Raw genomic sequence first — 13,235 nt, 5'->3', positions numbered from 1 at the left:
TGAGTGGACTGGCAGCTCCACACTGGTCCTGACTCAGGAAGATGGGGAGGGCCCTGCTGACGGCTGCGTGGCTCCTCCTCCCCCTGCTCACCTCTGGCCTTTCCCTTCCTGGCAGGTGGCTCCTGCAGCGCGCTGGCTCCTGCACCTGCAAGGCCTGCAGATGCCCCTCCTGCAAGAAGAGTGAGTGCGGGCCCTCCTCTGGGAACTTGGGGTCTGGGCTGAGGAGGGGACCCAGAGCTCAGGCAGGCAGGAGCAGGACACTGACCACACTTCCCTACATGTCCTGTGCCCACCCCCACCCCCAGCACTGAAACAGATTGAGACCCATACAAGCCATACGGATTGTTCAGTCCCAACCAACCTCTCATTCTCGAAAGGTAAACTGGTAAACCGAGCCCATAGAAGTCACATAATAGTGTCAAGAATGGATCGGGGACTAGAATCTCCTTTCTCTGATGCCACTTTGTGAACCCTCCAGAGTCCTGAGTACTTCATACTGAGCTTGGTGACTTTTGTATAGCTTCTCTGAACCATGTCCTTTGCTGCAGATGCAGCCCAGAGCATTCCTGGTCTTCCTGGGACCAGCTCTGTAACTAGTCTGCCTCCTCTCTGACCCTGAAGACTTTCTCACTTCATTGGATGCTTCTGGGGGTGGCCTTCCCTTGGTCCCAAGGCCCTGTCACTGTCTCTCCAAGGACCTCTGACTATTCTGTACTCACATGGGGCGAGCAACCTTTTCCTTTTGTCACAGAGCAAATTTCTTAAGACAGCTCTCCTATCCTGAAGTCAGAGTCCTCTAGGCCTGGAGGAAGAGCCTGTGGCAGGTCTGCTGTTGGGAAAGGTGTTTTCGTGTAATATTATTTCTGACTTTCACTCTCTCCTTTCTTCCCCAGGCTGCTGCTCCTGCTGCCCTGTGGGCTGTGCCAAGTGTGCCCAGGGCTGTGTCTGCAAAGGGGCCTCGGACAAGTGCAGCTGCTGCGCCTGATGTCGGGGAGAGCCTGCCCTAGTTGTCAACAGAGCAACCATGACAAATTTATATATTTTTTCATACAACCTGACCTGGTGCTAAATTTCCTTTTTCTATGAGACATGTGATTTCTAGTAAAGTTGTTGACTTTATTCTGGCTCTGTCTTCCTTTGTTTATCTTGGACAAAGAGACTTTATGCCTACGAGGACTGGGGTTGAGGGTGGGGAATGGACCAGAAGTGCAGAGATCTGGGCTCCGGACCAAATATTAGCCCCCTGAGGGTCTTAGCAGGCCAGGCTACCTCTCAGAGCTTCGGTTTCTCAGTTCAAAAGGAAAACGTTGTCCATATGACACAATGACATCGGGCAGATACTGGTTCCCCTCTATTCTCATTGTGAGAATTGATGGCTCAGAAACTTCAGTTTTTATTAAATTCTGTGGGGATTTGTTACAACCTCAGTCCTCGGTGATGTGAATCTTCAAAAGTACTCACAGGGGATGCTATTTAATGCTCCTTTTGTTTGATTTCCATGTTTTAGCTTGCTTCTAAAACACTAAAATGACCTGTTTTTATTTTCTACCACACTTTTATTTTGAAAAATAAAAATGAATTACTAAAAAATTGTTAAAATCTACAGTATGTAAAACCTACTTTGGATTCAACACATAATAAGCAACATTAATATATGAAGATGATAACTTTTAAAAGTTTGTGATTTTTGTATGTTCATTGAAGATGTTCATGAGCCCTAGAAACACTTTACAAATGCCCCACTGTGTGAGCAAACACACCTAAGATGCTGGGCTTGGCATCCCCAGAGGGATTATCAGTCTTGGCTTGGCCAGTTCCAGTGACAAGACAGCTGTTTTTCCTGAGAGCTCCCTGTGCTGACCTGGCTCTGAATCTTTAAAAATTCCTCCCTAAGTCAGGCTGAAATCCACCCTTCCTTGAAATTTAGCCCTTTGCTACTGGAAACCCACAAACTAACTTAAATTTAGAGGGAATTTCCCATCTTTTCCCCAGCAAAAGCAAGTGTACCTGATACTTGGTACCAGATAGAGGACTTCATGTCTTCCTCGGCATGTGATGGCTATTCTGCAGTTTGAAGGGCCCCGTGGTGTTTATCAGGGAGCAGTGTGTGCTGCCATGCGTGTGTGCTAAGTCACTTCAGTCCTGTCCTACTCTGCCATCCGATGGACTAGCCTGCCAGGCTCCCATGTGCTGAGTGAATGGTAATCCATTCCAGGTGTCCCACCCCCTGGCGGTCGCTGGAGGGAATTACTATTTGATGTTCAAGAGAAAGGGGAGTCTTGTGATTCAGAACTCAGGATGTAGATTGCCTACATGTGCCCAGTGTGAAGAGCCAGCCCGTGCTGAGTGCATGGGTATGGGGGTGGTCAGGCATCCTTGCTAACAGTCACTTTGCCACTTCCTGACAGAGGCAAGTTATTGATACTCTGGGATTCCATTTCCTCCTTCCTATAAAAAAGATAAAAGGACTTCCCTGGTGGTTCAGGGGTAAAGAATCCACCTGCCAATCCAGAAGACACAGGTTGGATCATTGATCCGGGAAGATCCCACATGCCACGGAGCATCTAAGCCTCCTGACTAGCTGTGTGCCACAACTGACGAGCCTGCGCACTAGAGCCTGTGCTCCCCAACAAGGAGCCACCGCAATAAGAAGTCCACGACTGCAACTAGAGAAAGCCCGAGCACAGAAAGGAAGACCCAGCACAGCCAAATGTAAATGAATAATCAGTTTAAAAGATGCTATTTCAATGTGGGGGAATAAGTGAGACAGTGGCTTGGTTCCAAGCACAGGCTTCACGAATGGTGTCCATTATGATCTCTATATCCACAATGACATTCATCCAGTTCCCAATAAGCGCCTGGAGAAAGGCTCATTGGTTTGCAACCATGCTCAGGGTGAGGCCACAGGCGGATAGGAACCTTGCTCATCCAGTGCCCATGGCCCTGTGCATGTCCTGCAGTAAGCCCCACAGTCACTGTACCACCATTTGAGCAAACTCAGTGAACCTGCAAGGTCTGGAGTGACTGCTAGTTACGAAGAGGTAAAAGAACTTGCCTAAAGTCACACAGTCCACAGTCAGAAGACTGAACCTAAACTACTGTCTCACCTCCTGGCCTGGCCATGCTGTGTTGATGATGATGCCACTGGATGCTGACCCTGCCTCTCCTCATTCAGAGCTGCAACGGTGCTCAGAGACGGTCCAGTTGTGCTCCTGGCTGGAGAGATGGGAGGATGAAGCCAGAGAGCTCACCGAGTATGTAGAGGGTTCTTACTGCTACCTCAGGGCTTCCCCCCAGGTGCTCAGTGTCCTCACCTGTCCTGGGATGGCATGGTGCCTGGTGCAGGGGGAGGAGAGGAGGCTACAGTAAGCCTGCAAGAGGGTCAGTCCAACCTGTGTCACTTAGTGTCATGTAACCGCTCTGGGCCTCAGTCTCCTCTGCTCTAAAGGGCAAAATAACAGTGTCTGGCTCTCAGGATGAAAGAACGTAATACATAGGTAGACTGTCAAAATATGGTTGGCACTTAGTGATTATCTATAATATCAGCTATTTATTTATTATGATTAGTAGTAGTATAAGGGCCATTTTTCTCCTTCCAGAGAATCAAGCAAGGACAGGAGGCTTAGCTCTGGGTTCTGTGTCGTCCTCATCAACCCTGGAGCATGTGACCAGTTCCCCTGAGAGGGTTACCCTCCATTCAGCAAAAGAGGTATTGACCCTAGAGATAGAAGGCCATGAACAAGGCAGTCTGGGTCCTCCTAACAGATACAGAAGGAGCCTACCCTTTCTGCTGTCACCTGCCTCAGGGTTTCCTTACCATTTTCTTTTCAATGATTCATATTTTCTTGGGTATATCATATAACATGGAGTTAAATGAAAATTTCATTATATGAAAAATGACCACTACTGAAAAGGAGAGTAAGGCCATAGCCAGAAAATCATATATACATTCCCACATGCTGGGAAAATCATATATACATTCCTTTCCTTTCTCATGTATCACTCCCAGGATTGAGCCTTTCTCAGTGAGAGGTGCTGAACACAGTTCTGGCTCAAAGGGAGGCTTTCTCACTGACTTTCTCTTTTGATTGGGAAGTGACACAAAACCAGAAGGGAATAACTCCCCAGCACTGTGAGCCTGCCTGAGCAGCCTCCTTGTAGAGTGTGCAGTTCTGCCTTTGAGAAAGGCAGTTGTAACTAGTATTTCCCTCAGGGTTCCTGTGAGAATTCAAAGAGCAAAAGTAATTAACAAGGCTTGGCGCAGTCTCCAAGGTGTGTAATTACCAGGAAATTGTCAGCAATACTGACAGGGTAATACCCACTGGTCTTTCCTACTGAATGCCAGGTCTGCCTATCTCCGGGGCGGCGGGCGTGCAGGGGACATCCTATGATTAGGGAACCTCCATCCTGGAGTGCAGAGGCCCCGTTACAGTTGAGGGAAGCCGCTGGAAAACTGAGGCAAAGGGGCGCCTGGAGAAACGCGCCATTGTCCCTTCAGGAAAGGAAAACGGAAGTGAGGACCAGAGGCCTAAGGAACTGTGGGTCGCGGGGCTGTTACAGGAGACGTTACAGGGAAACTGCAGCCAAAGAGACCGTGGTGGGGCCCGAGGCAGGCCAGGCCCGGGGACCCCGGGGAAGGGGAAATGGTGGCGAGGGTCACCTCCACCTTGGGTCTGGGGCACCACTCCCCGGCCTCTGCCAAGCGGGACACCAGCCAGCGGGAGGCGGGGGTGGCTCACTGGCTCCAGGCAAGGGCGACCCGAGGCCGGCGGCGCGGGGATCTGTGGCGGGGAAGCCGCGAGGACACAGGAGCCCTGTTCCTAGAAGCGCGGAAACACGTGGCTGCCTACGTGGCGAACACGGGGACGGGCGGCCGGGGCGAATGGGACCCCGCTTACCGCTGGGCACAGGGCCCTGGGCTCCAGCCGGCACCCAAAGGGAGCCGCGCGCTCGGCCCGGGCGCCGCGGGCGGGGCGGGCGCAGGGGGCGGGGCCTCTGCGCGCGGGCCCCTCCCCTCCGAAGGCGGGACAGGACTGGGCTCCAAGGCCTCCCACCGGACCAGTGGGCTGCTTCACAACTGCTTTGGACCTTGGACCTCGCCTTTCCTCCTGATGGACCGCAAGTGCTCCTGCCCCACTGGTGAGGGACCCCTGGATTTGAGCCCTACTGATGCCTGCTTCCCAGGCACAGGACGGAGGGTGTCTAGGGTTCCAGAAGGGAATGTGTGGAGTTTGATCGCAGGGGGACCGCTGTCACTTACTGGTCTAGGAATGTCTTCCTAGTCCGGCTCCTGAGAGCATTTCAGGCGCCCTTGGCCTCCATTCTAAATCTCAGGGCACGGAGGCTCCAGACTGTACCTCTTGTCCTCACCCAGGGGGTCAGGGGACAGCTAGACCGGGACCCAGTGCTGGGTGGAGACCTTGGAGCTGCCGGGCCTTGATGGCAGGAGGGGACATGGTGCCTCTTGGGGTTCAGGACATAGACCTGGTCCCCAGCCCCAGTCAACCTGGGCTGGGTCTGGAACCTGGGGCCTTCCCTGGGAAGGGGATCTTCTTTCCTGAGACCCGAGGAGGTGAGCTGGGGCTTCTCCATCTGCCTGAGTGGCGGCGAGCTCTCCCAGGGCTGGTCCTGACCCAGGAGGAGGGGGAGGGTCCTGCTGACGGCTGCGTGGCTCCTCCTCCCCCCTGCTCACTGCTGGCCTTTCCCTTCCTGTCTGGTTCCTGCTCCTGCAAGGCCTGCAGATGCCCCTCCTGCAAGAAGAGTGAGTGCGGGCCCTCCTCTGGGAACTTGGGGTCTGGGCTGAGTCCAAGGAGGGACCTGGAGCTCAGCAGGTGGGAGCAGGACACTGACCAGACTTCCTGGCACCCGCCTCACCAGGAACAGATTACCAATCATGAGATGACATGGTGCCCGGTAGGGGTGAGGGCGAGGATGTTGCACTCACCCACCGTGAGTGCCGGTCCCACCTGTGTCCCTGTCAGGTGACATCACCTCTCTGCTCAGTCTCCTCTTCTGTGGCAGGTACAACAATAACTCCTGGTTATTTTAGAATTTAACTTTAGGGAACAAACTTTTAAGAATGCAATAAGATTGAAATATTTAAGAGATGGACAGTCTTAGAATGAAGCCTAGCACACACTGAGCAACCAAACTATCAGATATTACTTCTTATCATTCGTATTACAGGAGATATTTTTCACCTTCCAAACCAGTAACCCAGGGCTGCTCTTCATGGCTGTGTGTCCTGTTTCATTCTCAAAAACTACGTGTGATTGTGCCGTGGTCCAGAGAGGGTTATCATCTTTTCCACAAATGAGGAGCTGGCACTAGGGATGTAAAGCCACTATCGAGGCTGCCCCTGTTCTCCTAAGAGATGTGGGAGGGTACCTACACTCCTGCTATCACTTGTACTAGGATTTTACCTAACATTTTCTATCACTATACAAAATTTTAAATTTTTCCTTTCACTCAGCTACAATAGATCTTACCCAGGGCCCCAAGGGAAGTGGGTATGCTGGTCTTTCAGTGGTTTGGGGATGTTATTTTTTAAGGGAGAAGTGCCTGAGCAGGGCTTCAATCCTGCATTCCTGAGGCAGGTTTTCACTGATCTTACTACCTGCTGGGCGTTCCTGGTGGCTCAGTGGCAGAGAAGCCACCTGCCAATGCAGAGGGCAAAGCTTTAATCCCTGGGTCAGGAAGATCCTCTGGGGAAGGAAATGGCAACCCACTCCAGTATTCTTGCCTGAAAAGCCTCACGGATAGAGGAGCCTGGGGGCTGCAGTCCATGGACTCACAAAGAATCGGACATGACTTGCAGACTGAGCAGAAACAACTGTCACCAGTGTTTCTCATGGGTCCCTGATAGAGGTCGAGAGAAGGGCCTGCCGTCAGTGTGAACTGCCCTGTGGGTGAGTGGCTCCTGAGGACAGTAGGCTCTGATACTCACCGCAGTTGGCCTCTAGGCTCGATTCATGTTTTAGAGTCACTGTACTCACACACACGGTGACTCCATCTTCCACCTGTCAGCAGACAGTCCGCCAGGGTGCATGTCCCATCTCTCCTCCACAGGGCCCGTCTTCCTTCAGACTTCAGGGTGATTGCCCTGCAACCTCTTTGAATGAATCAGAAATAGTCATGAAACTGGGAATAATCTGGATTTTTCCTGCAGAAATGGTGGCTGTAACATTCTTAGAGACTTCTACATCCCAGGAGAAGCCAGAAGTCACCCCAGGCATTCTGAGAGACCGTTTTCAGGTGACACTTCAGGGACTCACTCCAAAGTGGTCACTGCTTGGCCCTGATGTGGTCCAGGCCACAGAGAGGGTTCATATGAGTTGTTGGAAGAGATGGCCCCAGGGAGGGGCCTGGAAGGATAACACGTAAGTTGAAGAAAGCAGTGCAGACCTACGGGAGGGCCAGTAAGGGCCAGGCAGCCATGCCACATGTTGCCATGCCCCGTCCCCCTCTTTCCCACTCCAGGACATCCTCAGTCTGTGTCGCCTCCATCTCTACAGGCAGCTCCGCATGGAGGAGGACATGGCACTCTGGTCCCCCACATCCTCTCACTGGAGTTGTGGATGGCCCAGAGGCATGGAGCAATGCAGCAGCCCCCTCAGCACCTCCCAGGGCCCAGCCCGCTCCAGTCTGCACATCCAGAGGTCAAGCCAGAACGGCCAGAGCTCCTTCCTGCCAATGGTGCCCACTGTCTTCATCCTTCTCTCACTGAGGAGGATGACTTTATTTCAGCACAAGACAAAGACATTGACTTTGTCTCCAAAAGAACATTTATTTCCAAATTGAGGCCACAGAAACAGAAACTCCCCCTCCCGGACCTTTGCCACTCCCATCAGATAATTCTTCAGACTTCACAATAAGACGCCTCTTTGACACATAAACACTTCTAGAGAAACCTCCATCTGGGGGCCCAGTTGAGCCTCCCGTTCACAGCTCAACATGTTTTAAGTGTGGTGCCTTCTTTGCCGCCTCCCTGGACAGAAGCTCGTTCCAGAAAGCCACTTCCTTGTCTTTCAGCTTCTCGGCTGCCCGAGTGTTGACACCAATCTGAAGGTACCCTTCTTTGTGGTCATACGCTGGCCAATGGGGAAGCCCCTCCCCATTAGGGTTCCTGAAACAGAGTCAAATAGAAATTCACCAAAGCAAAGGTTTGGTCCCAACAACCCTCTGAGATGGTCAGGGACACCATGGCTTCATTTCTGCCAAAGGCTCATATGCTGCCAGAGACAGGAGGCTGACCATGTCCTGGGCACCCAGTCCATCACAGGGAGCTCTCATGTCACAGGGCCTGGTGTTTGACCATCGCACGTTGGAAGCTCCCCCCACCCAATAGACACTCCCTGTCCCTTCCCAACCCTACTCCATCTCTGCCAGCAGCTCACCCATTCCGAGCAAAGTTGGCCCAGAATTTCATCACCATCTTGCTGAGATTGATCTCTTCTTCCGAGGCACCATCTGTGGGGAGGAGACAAAGCCACTGCTGCTCAAAGTGTGGTTCATGGGCAACAGAAGCACTTGAGAAATTTTAATAAATTCAGAAATGGGGGCCTTACTCCAGACCTACTGAGTCTAAACCTGCATTATAAGATCTTGGGTAATTCAAATGCACTTTAAGCTTGACAATTACCAACTGAGGCTGGGCTCAGTGAAGGGCTGACTGCCTTGTCTTCTGTGCCCACTCGATTGCCCTTCCCCCTTCAGTGTTTCAGGGACACACCCCAGGGTTGCTGCTAGACTAACCCCACCTCCCGGGATGCTCTCCTTTGGGCCTTTTCTCAGTTTCCTTCACCCATATATGTTTTCACAGAATCTGACGAATAACCAAGCTGCAAGATCCCCATATAGTTATCCATCAGAAAGTGTCCAGAAGCACAGCCCTGGGGTGTGTCACACACAAGCTGTCTGTTAACTGTTGATGGTGAAGACATTAAAGACATTTGTGAGAGTTATTCCTTAAAATATTATAATGTTAACGATATTTAATTTAAAAAGATACGAGCTTCAGATGGATAGTTGGATATACAGTCAAGGGTCACTCACACTCTGATGTGCTCTAGTGAGTGTGGTGTGAATAATGGCCTTTTACCCCTGAGCAGGGCCTGCGGGTGACACACTCCCGTCTTGCTGATGCCCAGGTCTGGATTCTAGAGTGACCATGGGTGAGGGTACAAGGATATGCATTCTTCATCATGTACGGTAGAACAACAACAACAAAAAATGGTTGGGGCCCTTTGTCCTTCCACCCTGTTATGGTGAATTCAGGAAACTAAGAACTGCAGAGAAGGAGGAACTTGCCCAAGGTCACCAAATCAAATCTCGGACCAGGAGCTCCTAACTCCAAGTTTATAGTCACCAAAAGGCCATCACCTTTCAGAAATGGAGCTCCGAAGACAGAGAAGAGCTCATCCCCATGGTCCCCTATCACTGTCTTGGGTTTCAGCTCTGATGAGAAGCTTGGGCGATACTGAAACTCATACATGTAGGTGGGGGCTCCAGCATCTGGAAAACAAGGATTCATACATGGTTCATTTCAGCAGACACACAACTGGATAGTATCAGGGGCTCCAGGGGGCCATGAGCAGTCAGAAAATTAGGGGCACGCCTGGTCCTGAGTGAACAACAAGAGCATTAATAACAGCTGCCCACTGTGAGAACCAACTGTGTGCCAACCTTGTGTGTTCCTGCACCAAGTCCCTGGTTATTAGCACCGTAGAGAATAAAGAGCTTGGAAAAAATTCTATGAGTTGCTTAAGGGTACATTGGTGGTAGAGGTGGAACTACATTTGAACCAGTATTTATTCAATGACTGAGCAAATGAATGAATAAATAAATGAATGTTGAAACTATGGGGAAACTGATTGAAAATAACTATCATTATAGAGGCATCGGGTCAATTCATATAAGCCTCTTCACCCTGATGCATTCTCACTCCAGAACATCTAGATACATACAGTTTATGTCCACAGAAACACCACTACATTTCATTGATAGCAGGCTGCTTTTCATTCCTGTAGAGAATACCTGCAGCACAACAGGTGCTTTCAATTCCACCTATTTTTTAGCATTTCAGGCCCAATGTAGTTAGTATTGGATGTATCACTCGCAACAGTTTCCACGCATGTGTTTGTGTTAGATGTATCACTCTCAACAGTTTCCATGCACGTGTTTGTGTTAGATGTATCACTCTCAACAGTTTCCACGCATGTGTTTGTGCTGAGGGCCGGGCAGGAATCAGTGAAGGTGGAATGGTGGTGACCCTCTCCTGCCTATTGTCCAGGACTCACCTCTGTAGTAACGGGCCACATTCACAGATGGGACCCCAAATATCACATCTGCTATCAAGTCCAGGAACAGGTCTTTCTCTTTGACAGGGTCGTCTGTCCCTTCTAAATACTTCTCAGTGGCCACTGGAGCCAGTTCCTCAGGAATGCTCTGAAATAGATCAAGTGAAAGTGACCACTGTTAAAATTAAATACAAGATAGAGACCAGACTTATGAATTATCTGTGCAGACAAAACCATTTAAGCCATCGAAGCAAAACTAACTCTCACTTATTTCATGCACCTAACCAAAATCTAATTTAGGTTATTTTTCTGTAAAGCCCTCTGACAATCACAAAATAAACTTAAGTCATCTCCCTAAAATGGTATGAGAGAATCACTTTTCACCATTCCCTTGACACCTGAAAAACTCTATTGTAATAAGCAACCACTGAAAAGGTGAACAACTTCCTCATTTTCACTTTAGAAGCCTTGCTGTAACTTCATGTCCTCAAACCTATCAGCCTTTGAAGTTGGAATCTCCCAGAGAGAAAAGTGGTGCTTATGTACAATAAATTCTTCCTAAATATTATTCATTCACTTGGTGGTTTTTAATTTTGCTCCTTCTCAATTTCTGACCTCACCACCCCTGCACCTCATCACCACAGCATCTCTTGTTTGGTTAATGGTGAGCCTTTTAAGCCCACTTGAAACTTTCCCCCACCCCTCAACTTGAGTAATAATAAGAAAAGTAGAAAAAGTGGATCAGAATCCCCCAGCTCCAGTCTTCATTCTGCCATTAATTGCTCTGCAACTGGGGACAAGCTTCTGGCCCTCTTTGGGGCTCAACCAGTTCCTATGATTCCTAGAGTCTTACAAGGAGAGGATAGGACTGCCACAGGAGTGATGTGGCCGTCTTCTGGTCCAGCTTGTCTTCAGACAGAGGGTAGCCCATGAGCTGTTAAAACAAAGGTTAAACAACCGTGAGTCATTAAGCAATGGCAGGAAAAACCCAACAGACCAAACCAATGCAGACTTAAGGTCACTTTGTCATGTCTTGAGGGGCATGGCTCTTTGATGAGTTGGTCAAAACCAATGAATCAAATGGACTTTATATCTAGAGATCAAGGAGTGCAAGGAGGATAAAGTAATTGTTAAGGGAAGGTGCCCCAGTCTTTGTGTGTGTGTGTACAAATAATTAGTCTAGAATCCCCACAATAACCATCAAGACAGAAAGGGAAGGTTTCAGCCAGCCTAGTGTTGAAGTGGAAGACTCTGGGGCAGATGACAGAGACCTCCACAAATACCCTGCCTGTGTCAGATATCTGAGAAAGCTCCAAATCCTGCCATTATAACTTTGGTCCTTTGGTAAAACCTCTGAAATCATGCTGAAGAACCACAGAACTCTGCACATAATGACTCCATCAAAACTCTGTCCTAAGAGACTTGACCAAGCTCCAGGACAGCTTCAGGGAGCTTAAGGCCATGTCCCCAGGATGACCGCAGCCCCCTTAAAGAGCTCTGGGCTGCCAGGAGATTTTACTGTTTGTTCCAGCCCAAACCTGGTGATAGGCAGGTGGGTCCATGAACCCCTTCTAAATCTTTTCTTTGCCCCTTTAGATGTAAATCTTCCACCCAAAACTGTTTCCTCAAGGATCTGAGAGCCATCTTTATGAAAAACAAACATTCAGGGATAAATCTTGCTCTGTCCTCCAGTCCCTGTGAGATGATAAAGGCCTAACTTCAGTGGGGGTCTTGCTTCTACTTACACCACTCCCTCCTGTCATAAAGGCAGGAGTTGTTTCTTCTCCACATAAATGCCAGCTGACAAATCCAGGGAGCCCAGTCACACAGACAATCCGCCCCGCCTCACCTATGCCTTAAAGAGGCTCCAGGCTTTCATTTCATGGATTGGGTTCAGTTCACTATGGACCATTTCCCTCTAGCAGGGATGTAACTGAATCAAATCTATTACCACTTCAACTAGTGTCTGGCTTTGTTTATCTCTGTCAGAAGGGAAAGCCCTTTCTAACTTTTAGAAGTCAATTTTAACTCAGAAGGAAGCAGGCTCCTCCCACTCTTTCCAGTGAGATGAGTGAGAGCATGGGTGAGGTGGAGGTAATTTATGGAAAAAGCATGAAAGCAGCAAGCCCGAGGCGAGAGGCTGCAGGTTCCAGGCCCCACTCTCCGTAACTCCCGAGCCCCTTCCCCTTTCCAGGCCTTGGGTTTTCATCTGCTCAGTGGTTGGAACCAACTTTCAGGATCCATGGATGGGAGGACGATTAGAGAGTGTGTGGGAACATGGGTCCCCAGAACTGCACTCCCAGATGACAGTGTGGACCATCAGAGATGGTTTCCATAGAAATGTCAACTGTATGAAGGGGACAGCTGGCCTGGTCCTAGAGAGAGGTCTGTGACCAGAGATGGGAGGGTGATGTGCTGGGAGACAAGTCTACAAGGCCTGAGCTTTCTCACCAGTGGAATAATCCAGCCAAACTCTTGCTTGTTGATTCCCACCATGTAGGGAACATTGTTGAAATTCTTTTCAGCCAGCATCTCTTCGGGCAGCTTTGGCAGCAGCACTCCGTCAACCATGGTGGGCAGGAAAGGATGGCTCTGGGGAAGAGAGCGAGGGAGTGTCTATGCTTCCCCTTCCAAGTCACACCTGTATCCCCCTCACCACCTGCTGGAACTCAAGGCCAGTATCACACACCTGGGTGCCTGTGGGTGGTGGCCACACACCTGGGTCCTAACATATGGGGCTAAGTCTGCAGATCCGAAAGGGCTGAACTCTGACCAGGGGACATCAGTGGTCATGTGATAGGGACAGATCGCCACTCAACTTGGTATGAAAATATATAATATAATGTGCATTTAATTTGAAGTGTACATGGTAACATATCTATGTGCATTTCTCCATCTACAGTCCTTGCAAGCATCTCTTTACAGGAAACCACCCTC

At 49.8% G+C, this 13,235-nt stretch overlaps 1 protein-coding gene and 1 long non-coding RNA gene across 2 annotated transcripts; one reads left to right on the top strand and one right to left on the bottom strand.

The window, feature by feature from the left end:
* Window positions 1-114: 114 nt before the first annotated feature.
* LOC108635380 lies at window positions 115-1,119 on the top strand. Its single transcript, XR_001917792.1, has 2 exons — window positions 115-180; window positions 894-1,119. It is a non-coding gene; the product is annotated as an uncharacterized LOC108635380 (long non-coding RNA).
* Window positions 1,120-7,761: 6,642 nt separating this feature from the next.
* On the bottom strand, window positions 7,762-12,914 carry LOC108635379 (liver carboxylesterase-like). The gene is made up of 6 exons (XM_018045544.1): window positions 12,750-12,914; window positions 11,152-11,232; window positions 10,299-10,446; window positions 9,382-9,513; window positions 8,397-8,469; window positions 7,762-8,125 (listed from the first exon to the last, which is right to left on the bottom strand). The coding sequence occupies exons 1-6, from the start codon at window positions 12,867-12,869 to the stop codon at window positions 7,942-7,944; spliced, it is 738 nt and encodes a 245-aa protein (XP_017901033.1). The 5' UTR covers window positions 12,870-12,914; the 3' UTR covers window positions 7,762-7,941.
* Between the last annotated feature and the right edge of the window lie 321 nt (window positions 12,915-13,235).

The sequence above is a fragment of the Capra hircus genome, unplaced genomic scaffold, assembly GCF_001704415.2.
Source record: "Capra hircus breed San Clemente unplaced genomic scaffold, ASM170441v1, whole genome shotgun sequence".
Classification (NCBI taxonomy): domain Eukaryota; kingdom Metazoa; phylum Chordata; class Mammalia; order Artiodactyla; family Bovidae; genus Capra; species Capra hircus.
This window is presented reverse-complemented; position numbering and strand designations above follow the sequence as displayed.